Source organism: Ornithorhynchus anatinus, chromosome 11 (assembly GCF_004115215.2).
Source record: "Ornithorhynchus anatinus isolate Pmale09 chromosome 11, mOrnAna1.pri.v4, whole genome shotgun sequence".
NCBI classification, from domain to species: domain Eukaryota; kingdom Metazoa; phylum Chordata; class Mammalia; order Monotremata; family Ornithorhynchidae; genus Ornithorhynchus; species Ornithorhynchus anatinus.
Window position 1 is genome coordinate 30,429,211 of NC_041738.1, and position 12,088 is coordinate 30,441,298.

Sequence of the window (12,088 nt, forward strand, 5' to 3'; positions counted from 1 at the left end):
TCCTTCAAAGCCCCAAAACTAAGCAGATTAATTTTCATAATGGCCCATTATGCACTGAATGAAGCTTAACAAAAATACAATGCTTCTGCAAATTGGGACACCTACTCTAGGATTCATTAGGAAGATTCCCTGTGAATGTAATGTTAATCATCCCACTCTGCTTTCTGAGTAAAGATGGGCATCACATTTAAGAACTTACTTGTCTCAAATCCATAAGGTCTGCAATTTCATCTTCATATTCAGAACTATCTTCACTATAATGTTCCAGGATAAAATCCTTCAAAGAAAATAAATGAACGGCTTTAAGCTGCGAAACATGGTTCAAAGCCTATATTCCTTCACTACAAACCCCTGGAACTAACATTTTAAAAAGGCACTGCAAAAATGAGTCCAAAGAATATGTGTTTTATTTTTTGAGAGAGGAAATTTTCGGGTTTTTCCTCCCTATTGATATAGTCTTTCCAATAACACAAGAGCCAAAGAGGAATAAATAGATTTAAACAAGATGATGAATCCCCAGCTAGTTCCCTATAACAAGAAAAAAAAATAATTAAGCAGTGCAACTCAAATTTATGCCAGCACTGGTGCAAGCAAAAAGGACGATAAATTACATCATTAACTTGCAGGATTTCACCTTCTGAAGTTGTGCAGAACAAGCCAGATAAGCACCTGGGTGGTTCTGCTTTCCCTTCCTCCTCCTCTTTACCCAGCAGCAAAATGATTTGGGCAGTTTGCTGGAAACTCCCCACAAACCACGAAGCAAGAGCTTTGAGTTTGTAGATATTCTACTTGGAATGGATCTTTTCCTATAACAATAGTAACTATTGTACTTGTTAAGCACTTACTATGTGTCAAACACTGTTCTAAGCACTGGTGTAGATTCAGGTTGGACACAGCCCCTGCCCCATATGGGGCTCATCTTCTTAATCCCCATTTTACTAACAAGGTAATTGAGGCCAGAGAATTCATTCATTCGTTCAATCAATCATATTTATTGAGCAGAGAAGTTAAGTGACTTAATAATAATAATAATGTTGGTATTTGTTAAGCGCTTACTATGTGCCGAGCACTGTTCTAAGCGCTGGGGTTGACATAGGGGAATCAGGTTGTCCCACGTGGGGCTCACAGTCTTAATCCCCATTTAACAGATGAGGGAACTGAGGCACAGAGAAGTTAAGTGACTTGCCCACAGTCACACAGACGACAAGTGGCAGAGCTGGGATTCGAACTCATGAGCCCTGACTCCAAAGCCCGTGCTCTTTCCACTGAGCCACGCTGACTTGCCCCAAGGTTGCACAGCAGACACGTAGCAGAGCCGGCATTAGAATAACAACACTGGTTATTTGTTCGGCACATACTATGTGCCAAGCTTTATACTTAGCACTGAGGTAGTTCCAAGATTATCAGATGGGGAAAATCCCTGTCCCATCCAGGTGGTCACAGCCTAAAAGGAAGGGAGAACAGGAATTTCATCCCCAATTTACAGATTAGAAGATTGGCCAAGAGTAGTTAGGTGACTTGCCCAGAGTCACACAGCAAGCAAGTGGCAAAGCCATGATTAGAACTCAGGTCTCCTGACTCCCAGGCTTCTGAACTGTCCGCTAGGCCGTGCTTCTTCATCCAGTAAATGCAGTCTGGCTTCAAACTGTTAAAAAGTGGTATTTCACTGAAGCATTTTCCTTTGAACATAAATATCTCCATAGATTTTTCCATCATTCTAATTGAAAGCTTAAAGTTCCCGAAGTTCTGCCTTAATACAGAACACTTGAGAAAAGCAATTATTAAAGCAGTTATCAGCCTCTTTCTGAGGTTTCCAGCATCCAGATTGTAAGTTTGTTGTGGGAGGGGAACATATCCATCAACTTTGTTATGCTGTACCCCTCCAAATGCTTAGGATAGTGTGTGCTTAACACACAGTAAATGTTCAATAAATCGCATCGATTAATTGATTCTCAGCCGGGCCAATGGTATTATCAATATGAAATTCAAAGTGAGAAAAAATTTCAATGGCTTGAGAGTCTGCTTGATTGACAGCTGTCTGGACTGTAAGGGCAACCATGAGTCACTCCGCCACTCACCCCAACCTGTACCAGACTCTCGGAACTGGGATCAGAAGCAGCCATGATTTAGTGAAAAGCACACAGGCCAGGGAGTCAGCTCAGCCACTTCCCTGCTGTGTGATCTTGGTAAGTCACTTAACTTCTCTGTGACTACTTCTTCATCTATAAAATGGGGATTAAGAATGTGAGCTCCATGTGGGACATGGACTGTGTCCATGTTTCCCCAGTCCTCAAGAACTTCCAGTTTTCCAACAAAAAGAAACTCCTTACCATTGGCGTTAAAGCACTCAATCACGTCGTCCCCTACCTCACCTTGCTGTTCTCCTACTGCAACCCAGCCCACACACTTGGCTCCTCTAATGCCAGTTATACTCACTGTACCTTGGTCTCATCTATCTCGCCACTGACCTCTTGCCCACAACCTGCCTCTGACCTGGAACATCCTCCCTCTTCATATCTGACAGATTACTCTCCCCACCTTCAAAACCTTAATGAAGGCATATATCCTCAAAAAGGCCTTCCCTGACTAACCCTCTGATTTCCTCTTTTCCCAATCTCTTTTAGGTCACCCTGACTCGCTCTCTTAATTCATCCCTCCCTTAGTCCCACACCACACATATTATCATCAAGTGCTGTCGAGTAATTTCTAATTCATAGTGACTCTATGGATGTACTTTCAGAACATGCTGTCTTCTGCCTCCGTAACCTGTAACCTTTCTAACGGTTCTTCTGTTGTCGTTATGGTCTCTATCCATCGAGCTGCTGGTCTGCCTCTTCCACATTTTCCCTGGACTTTTTCTAGCATTAACGTCTTCTCCAGTGAATTAACCCCACATATACATATCCATAATTTATTTATTTACCAAAAATGTGTCTCCCCTTCTAAACGGTAAGCTCAATGTGGACAGGGAATGTTTCTGTTATATTATACTCTCCCAAGTGCTTAGTCCAGTGCTCTGCACACCGTAAGCACTTAGTAAATATGATTGATTAGCTTGTATCTACCAGTGCTCATTGTAATGCCTGGCACATAGTAGCACTTATCAAATATCATTTAAAAAAACAACAAAAAAAAACCCAGTTCTCTCTCCTAGACTGTGAGCCCCATGTGTGACAGGGACTGTGTCTGTCCTAATTAACTTGTATCTATCTTAGCGCTTAGTACAGTGTTTGACACAGTAAGCGCTGAACAAACACCATTTAAAAAACCCCAAAACACTAGAAGCAGTGAGTCTATGGATAGAGCACAGGCCTGGGAGTCAGAAGGACTTGGGTTCTAATCTCAGCTACACCACATGTCTGCTATTGACCTTAGGCATGTCACTTCATTTCTTTGTGCCTCAGTGACCTCATCTATAAAATGGTGATTAAGACTAAGTCCTGGTGGGACAGGGTCTGTGTCCAATCTTATTAAAATAATAATCGTGGTATTTGTTAAGTACGTACTGTGTGCCAGGCCCTGTACTAAGCCCTGCAGTGGATACAAGCAAATCAGGGTGGACACAGTCCCTGTCCCATGTGGGGCTCACAGTCTCAATCCCCATTTTCTAGATGAGGTAAGAGACCCAATCAAGTGACTTGCCCAAAGTCACAAGCAGACAAGTGGTAGAGCTGGGATTAGAACCCATGACCTTCTGATTTCCAGGCCTGTGCTCTATCCACTATGCCATCTTGTAGATACCCTAGCGCTTAATACAGTGCCTGGCACATAGTTAAGTGCTTAACAAATACCATTAAAAGAAAGCCTACTCTGTAGCCTTTCTAGGACAGCAGCAGCAGTGAGAGATGATCAAGGTGGAAGTGTCATATGAAAGTCAGGCTGACAGGGTCACGGCCAGGTTCCCGATCGACCTTGTCAGTGGTGGTTGTAGAATGGGGCTCCCTATCATTGGTTTACTCAGCACAGCTCAGGCAGTGTTAATGTTAGATTAGGAATTTTCTCCTGAAAATTTGCTTCAAATGACCTGTTTGCCCTAAGCAGACATTTCCTGTGAGCAGAAAAGATGGTGCTGTGGAGATGTTCACAGAAGTGTGCTCTGACAAATTCACCCTTAAAATGACTATGGCAGCCCTGGCACCATATGATGTGTGAAGGAGAGTTCAAGGAAACTTGACTGAAATACAATTCTACCTTAGTTGCTAATCATGTTTTTCAAAGTTGCTTGGATTTTAGCCACTAGGCCCATTGACTTCAACAGGAGTCACGTGTCTAAATCCTCATTACTGCCCTTTGAAAATTCTGGTATAAAGCTGCTATTGTTTACTTGCCCCCCATCCTGCAATACAACAGTCTTATAATCCTAGGTGTTACAAAATGCACTCCCTTCCAAAACCCAACTCCAAAATAAACCTTCGATTTGAATAGGAGAGACACTTGGTTTAAATGAAAATGCAGTCAAAAGGAATAAAGCAGAGGAAAGCCCAAGTAAGCCTCTAGGTTCTCTTCTCCAAAAAAAACAGACAGGATGAAACAATCCACCTAAATCATAAAATGCACAACTCTACAGACTTTCAGAATATGTGTATTCTGATCCAAAGCATAAAAGCAACTGCCAGAGCAAGTATCTGTTGAGTCTATTCTCTGAACCCGACTTTTCCTAGGGAAGGAAAGAATACATCGAAGTAATCCCTTAAGGGAAATCCCCTGCAAAGTATTCAATCAATTAATCAATCAGTCAATCAGTGGTATTTATTGAGGGCTTACTATGTACCAAGCACTGTATTAAGTGCTTGGACGAGTAACAACAATATAATAGACACATTCCCTGACCACAGTGAGCTTATACTCTAGAGAGGGAAGCAGACATTAATATAAATTATGAATATGTTCATTAGTGCTGTGGATTTGGGCGTGGGGGTGTTGAATAGAGGAAGCAAGTGAGGGTGACTCAGAAGGGCGCGGGAAAGGAGAAAATGAGGGGTTAGTCAAAGAAGGCCTCTTGGAGGAGAAGTGACTTCCATAGGGCTTTGAATGTGGGAAGAGTAATTGTACAATACAAGAAGAGTACAACAGAATTAGCAGAGACTTTCCCTGCTGATAATGAGCTACTCAGGAGAGAAAAAATGAAGAGGACAGCTTGGTCCACTGGAGAGGTGTAATCACTGGGGAAATCACTGCTTCAACAATTGGGTCATCAAGCTCCATTATCCCACTGACAGCCCACCCAGCCCAGAGCTTTCTGCACCTAATTTTCAGACCACATCTTGTTGCGGCTGTCTAGTCAGGGGTACAATTGGAGCTCAGCTTACACAGGATATTGACTCAGTATTTGGAGAGTCCATTCCCCTCTTGATGGTAGGGGTCAAAAGAACTTGAGGATGGCCCCTTGGGCAGGAAGAACAAAGGAGGGTAAAGGTGGAGTTGCTTCCCTAGTTTCAGGTCTCCACAGGTTCGCTGCGCTTTCACACAGTTACCCCCACTGGATTTCTCTCAATAATGATGGTATTTATTAAGCGCTTACTATACGTCAAACACTGTTCTAAGTGCTGGGGTAGATAAAGGCTAATCAGGTTCGACACAGTTCCTGTCCCACATGGGGCTCACAGTCTTAATCCCCATTTTACAAATGAGTTAACTGAGGGACAGAGAAGTTCAGTGACTTGCCTGAAGTCACACAGCAGACAAGCAGCACTAGGTCATGCTGACAGCTTTGTTAATGAATTGTACATCGCCTTGATTCTATTTAGTTGCCATTGTTTTTACGAGATGTTCTTCCCCTTGACGCTGTTTAGTGCCATTGTTCTTGTCTGTCCGTCTCCCCCGATTAGACTGTAAGCCCGTCAAACGGCAGGGACTGTCTCTATCTGTTGCCGACTTGTTCATCCCAAGCGCTTAGTACAGTGCTCTGCACATAGTAAGTGCTCAATAAATACTATTGAATGAAAGGTTCGCCTTCAAAGCTAAAAGGAGGCATCATGCACATGGGGTTTCTCTCTCTTTTCCACCCCTCAGGAATGGGGCTAGGCCTCAATCAAAAGAAAACAGGTGTCTGGCTGTGTACCATGCCACATCACATGTTGGCTTTTCAGACAAGACACTGCTGCAGGCTCCCAGACCAATAGAGAACAGAACTTTCCACATATATACTACTCTATTAGTTTTCTTCCAAACAACTTCTGGCTAATAAGGGGGAAAACATAATTCATTTTACCCTCTCATCTTAAGCATCCATTTACATTAAATTCTTTTTTAGAAACTTTGAATTTGGGGTAAATTTGTGGTTCAATTTCTGAGAGATAAAGTATTCCAACTTCTGTTTAGTCTAGTTTCTCCCAAGATGGAATGTGGGAGGAAGGCCCATGTGGGACCGCACACACGCCCTCAGACTGGGTGGAGATGAGGAAGGAGACTTAGGGTTTTCTGAGAGGAAATGAAGGAGGCTGATATTCATTAGCAGAGAGGGCAAAGAGAAAGGGCCTGTGCATTTTTTTACTTATAAAGAAACTGGAAACGGGACAGAGAAGAGAGGCCTGAGAACAATTACAACAACAAATAAAAAAAATCAACAGGGATCTAAAAATTTCAGTCATTGGCTCCAAATGACCTCAGATGGCACCGCTCTATAAGTTTAGGTTTGAAACTCTGTGGGAAAAGTGATACGCATCCTCAAATAAGCATTTTATCCATCAATAGTATTTCATTCATTCATTAATTCATTCAATCATATTTATTGAGTGCTTACTGTGTGCAGAGCACTGTACTAAGTGCTTGGGAGAGTACAATACAACAATAAACTCACAGTCTAAAGGAGGGGAGACAGACATCAATACAAGTAAACGGACATCAGTATAAATAAAATTACAGGTAAGTACTGTGGGGCAGGGAGAAGGAAGAGTAAGTCAAGGTGACACAGAGGGATTGGAAGATGAGGAAAAATGGCGCTTGGTCTGGGAAGGCCTCTTGGAGGAGATGTGCCTTCAGTGAAGCTTTGAAGTGGGGGAGAGTAATCATCTGATGGATTTGAGGAGGGAGGATGTTTCCAGGCCAGAGGTAGGACATCGGCCAGGGATCAGCAACGAGGCAGTGAGGCACAATTAGAAGGTTAGCACCAGAGGAGCAAAGTGTGTGGGCTGAATTGTAGGAGGAGATAAGTGAGGTTAGATAGGAGGGGGCATTGCTTTAAAGCCAGTGGTGAGGAGTTTTTGTTTGATAGAGAGGTGGAAAAGTATATTTGAGCGCTTACTCTGTGGAGAGCAAAATACTAATTGCTTGGGAGAATATTACAGAGTTAGAAGACTCGATCCCTCCCCTCAAGTTTACATACTAGCAGAAGAGACAAACACAAAATAAATTATTAGTAAGAGGAAACAACAAAATTTAAAGATTTTGTATATTAAATATGTGTTTGTGTGTGATATGTGTTTGTGTGTGTGTGTGTGTGCTTGAGAGAGAAAGAGAGAGAGAGAGAGATTTACGTGGTGGGAGGAATACTCAAGTGCTTAGGTGATGGTGAAGTGCTGATGTAGCAGTAGGGCAGTAGGAGGTGGAATATGGTGGGGAGATGAGAAGAGGAGATGTAATTTCAGAAGGGCTTTGACTGTGAAAAGAGCAGTAGGCTGTTGGATGTGAAGGGGAAGAGAGTTCTAGGCACGACAGAGGGTGTGAGCAAGAGGTCAGCTGCAAAAGAGATGAGAACGAAGCCCAGTGAGCAGAGTGGTTTGAGAGAAGCAAAGCAAGCAAGCTGCAGTGTAGTGGGAGAGAAAGGAGGGTAAGTAGTGGGGAGAGAGCAGTCAGAGCTCTGAAGTCAATCATCAAGGGTTTCTACTCAATGTGAATAGGAATGGGCAACCATTGGAGGTTTCTGAGGTGTGGGGAGTCATGTACAAAACAATGTTTGAAGAAAATGTTCCGGACAGCAGAGTGAATGTGTGGATTGGAGAGGGGACAAACTGGAAGCAAGGAGGTCTGAGAGAAGGCTCAGCCTCCTCCACGCAGCCTCCTAGTTTCACTGAACCTCCCCTATATCAATTCCCCCTTCTCACCCCCAATACCATTTTGAAATTGCAAGGGCAACATTCCTCAATGCTTTTTAAAATTAACAAACAGGCGGTTTGATAAGGGTCACTCTGTCCAAGGATAGAGCTGGACTTAAAAACCTCACTCCTTTGAACCTCCAATAGTCGGTATCAGAAGTAAGAGTGTATAAGATTAAAGAATGAAATAAAAATGCATGGGATTCACAGGCGATCTTAAATCCATAGATTAGTGTAAAGAAAGCATCCAGAAAAAAAGAAACTGGACTTTGCAATCATTGGCAAAGAGATTACAGTTATAGATTTCCATTTTCAATATTGAGTCCACTGCCCGTAGCTTGGAGACTTACTTTGAGGGGGATTGAAAAGTCAACTTCTTTGGTCTCCTTTAGGCCAAGAGGAATCAGGGGAATGGTGAATGTCTCCCTGTGAGAAAATACAACAAAGGTCCAACATGAATGGCTCAAGCCATACATCATATCTCATATAACCTTGATGGTAAAGCACTCCCTGGATCAATAAATTACCAGTAGTCCAACTGTTTACAATTTCCGCAGATTGTGCAATTATACTTTTTTATGGTATTTGTTATGCACTTATTATATGCCAGGCACTATACTAAGTGCTGGGGTCTTGTCTTGGCTTATGCCGTCGAGTTGTCTCCGAGCCAAAGTGAAGCCATGGACACATCACTCCCAGAATGCCCCACCTCCATCTGCAATCGTAGATACAAGGTAATCAGGTTGGACACAGTCCCTGTGCCACATAAGGCTCACAGTCTCAATCCTCATTTTACAGATGAGGTAACTGAGGCACAGATAAGTTAACTGATTTGCCCAAGGATCACACAGCAGACAAGTAGAGGAGCTGGGATTAGGACCCAGGTCCTTCTGACTCCCAAGATAGTGCTCTCTATTCACCATGCCACGCCACTTCTACTGATCACGAGAGTGGTGATTGCCTGGGCTCCTCCCTCAGAAATTCACCACATTTCTCAAGTTTACATTTTTTCCCCTCTTTCCTTAAGAAGGAGGGGGTAGGGCATAGCAGGTGTCAGTTCAGTGGTTTCAAAGAAAGCTGTACTTCAGAGACTACCTTTATAGAGTACTCAAGAGTATTCGCTTGATTTTAGATCATCTTCTTGTACTTGCTCGGTGTGAAAGCCAAAAGAACAGCTAGGTCTCATTCAGAGGAAGAGATTTAAAAGCATCTTGGGATTGTGCTGAGATTCAAAATATGAGCCTCTTGGGCTACAGCGCTCCCAAGCTGGGTCCCGACTTTTGATTAAGCCTTTGCCTACTATTCAACCTATGCTGAGATTCAGAGAGCTGGGAAATTGATCTTAAGGGCAAGCAGAACAGGATCTGGCTATATCTGAGCAGATGACAGTGAGAGAGAAACCAGTTTGTCTGCACTGTCCCAAAGTGAGCACATAACAAAAGGGGACTTCTAGTTCTTAGAAAAATTCCACTATGAAATTTAATGCTCACAAATAAAAGTAGGATTACGATCATCTAAATTCCTTTTCTTTTAAAAGAAGCTCTCCACTCTCCCTGAAACAATCTGGTTTAAATAGGTTGAGTTCTTGACAAGGTGACTCTGAATAGATATCTTTTAAGTTAAACTTCCAATATGGGTTATAATGCTCATAAATGAACATTTTAATATAAAAACAAGTAAATGGTCTGCTAAGTTTCACACTACAGTTAGCTCTCCTGTAATGTGGAATTTGTGTTGGTCTAGAACTCAGCATTCGAGAAGACTGGCATTGTAGTACCTACCCCATGTCTGACTGTGTACTTAAACACAACCATTTCTTTTGAAAACTGCATCACACTGTATCAGGAAGTAAAACAGCCAAGTCTCATTCAGAGAAGGAGATTTAAAAAGCATCTTGGGGTTGTGGTGAGATACAAAATATGAGCCTCTTGGGCTATAGTGCTCCCACACTGGGCCCCAACTTTTGATTAAGCCTTTGCCTGTTATTCAACCTATACTGATTATCAGAAGGCTGGGAAATTGATCTTAAGGGCAAGCAGAACAGGATCTGGCTATATCAGAACAGATGACAAGAGAGAGAGAAACTAGTGTTTTTGAAGCAATGTTCCCCAATTCTTCTGTCACATTCTACCCAAAACACACAGTGAAAACATAGATTATGGAAGAAATGACTGTTTATAGTCAGCTTGTGCAGCTGCTCTCCATTCTCCATTTCAGCATTTCCTGACTGCTCCTGGAGTCTTCCTTAGTCTCAAAGGTGGTCAGGACTACACTAACACTTTCCCCTTCATATTAAATGTTACATAACACAAACTTTAAAAATAAGCAATTTAGTCTCTCTCTTTAACATGCTTGGTATTGGTATAAATTGCAATACTTTAAACAGTTTCAATAAGTCTTGTGGGCAATCTTCTCACTCTAGCTATCTTTCCAAAAATGTTTGTCCTTCCCAACTAAATTCACCCCTGATATTGGCATTTTTTTCTCATGACTTCATCTGTATACTACCAGTGAATAAAGATAGCCTCATTCACCCTACTCATCTCCCAACTTCTAAATCTTGCTGTCTACTCCTGTTCTACTCTCCTCCTGGCAGCACTGTAAATGTTTCCAATTCCTTCTGAAGATCTGTCCCTTGACTGTGCTCTGCCCATTCCATCTTGGCACCACTTCCACAAAACACCCTTATTCACCCAATATTTTCCATTACCCTGGCTAATTTTATCATTCTTTAATTTGAGCAAATGATGAGACTGCCTGTCACCGCTTTCTTTTTTGTTTTCCCATCATCTTGTCTCTATTAAATATCCTCTCTTTCATTGATTTCATTTCCAAATTTGTGGAAATTATTGTTGACTTTCTTACCAAAATGGCTAGACCACTGTTGGATTTAGAAGTATCACAACCTTCCAAGTATACTCAGAATTTTTCCTGTCAAAGCACTGTATTAAGCACTTGGGAGAGTACAGTGTAAGCTCATTGTGGGCAGGGAATGTTTCTGCTTATTGTTGTCTTGTACTCTCCCAACCATTTAGTACAGTGGTCTGCGCATGGTAAGTGCTCAATAAATGTAATTAATGAATACAACAGGATCAAGCACACGATGAAGATTAACATAGTTCCTGCCTTCTGAGAGATGACAACCAAAAGCTAGGGGCAGTACAGTTCATATAGAAAATTTTAACTTTCACTAATAAAAAACATAATTGCAATTCACACATTATCCACCATTCTGCAAATTACCTGTCCTGGGCTTCAAAGTGGTTTTTGCTGGCCAAAATTCTAAACAGATATAAGCTGCATAAGCCACACCTCATCACTCTCCCTATGAAGGAGGGGGTAGAATCTCTCTTTCCATGTCTTTGGGGACAAGGGCTGGTCTCTAACCTGAGCCCCTATGAATCAGGCCAGCTGACATCCCCCTTACCACCCGCCCCCCCCCCCACCTTAGGCTGTAATCTCATTGGGGGCAGGGAGCATATCTACTATTTCTGCTATATTATACTATCCCAAGTGCTTAATACAGTGATTTGCACACAGTAAGCACTCAATTAAGCACTCGATTGATTAATATCAGGGATCCCCGAGTGCCTGGCTGGCCTGGACTGGAACACTGAATGTGCAGTGAAGAGAAGTAAGAGTCACTATTTTCTTGGTTTTGACAAACAGCTCTTTTCTCCCACAGCATTCTTTCCCTCCACTTCAAACAACTGAAGTAGGGGACCAATCAATAGAGCTCACCAAGATTCTTAATGAGTGGATACCCTGCAGTAGTTACTAGGAGAGAACCTTTGCTATTCAGTCAATTCCATTTAATGAGTACTTTACTGTGTGCAGAGCACTACACTAAGCCCTTGGGAGAGTACAACAGAATTGGTAGGCATGACTTCTGCCCTCAGGGAGCTACTGGGATGTACAGTATTTGGCCTTGGGAAGAAACCTTTTATTCAATACTTGCTGCGTTCCTGCGTTCCAGAACACACCAAACAGGTTCATCTCTCAATCTGGCCACCTACTGAAACCACATGTCTACAAAGATGACTAAAAACTGTTTG

The 12,088-nt window shown here is 42.3% G+C and overlaps 1 protein-coding gene across 3 annotated transcripts in view; it reads right to left on the reverse strand.

Moving 5' to 3' along the window:
- The window catches only part of RHPN2 (rhophilin Rho GTPase binding protein 2), a 59,902-nt gene that overhangs the window by 16,734 nt on the left and 31,080 nt on the right, over window positions 1-12,088 (reverse strand). For all 3 annotated transcript variants that reach the window (XM_029074867.2, XM_029074868.1, XM_029074869.2), the window contains exons 4-5: window positions 8,384-8,459; window positions 200-277 (exon numbers count right to left, since the gene is read on the reverse strand). In XM_029074867.2, the coding sequence (XP_028930700.1) occupies window positions 200-277; window positions 8,384-8,459 (154 nt within the window). The remainder of the gene's footprint in view (window positions 1-199; window positions 278-8,383; window positions 8,460-12,088) is intronic.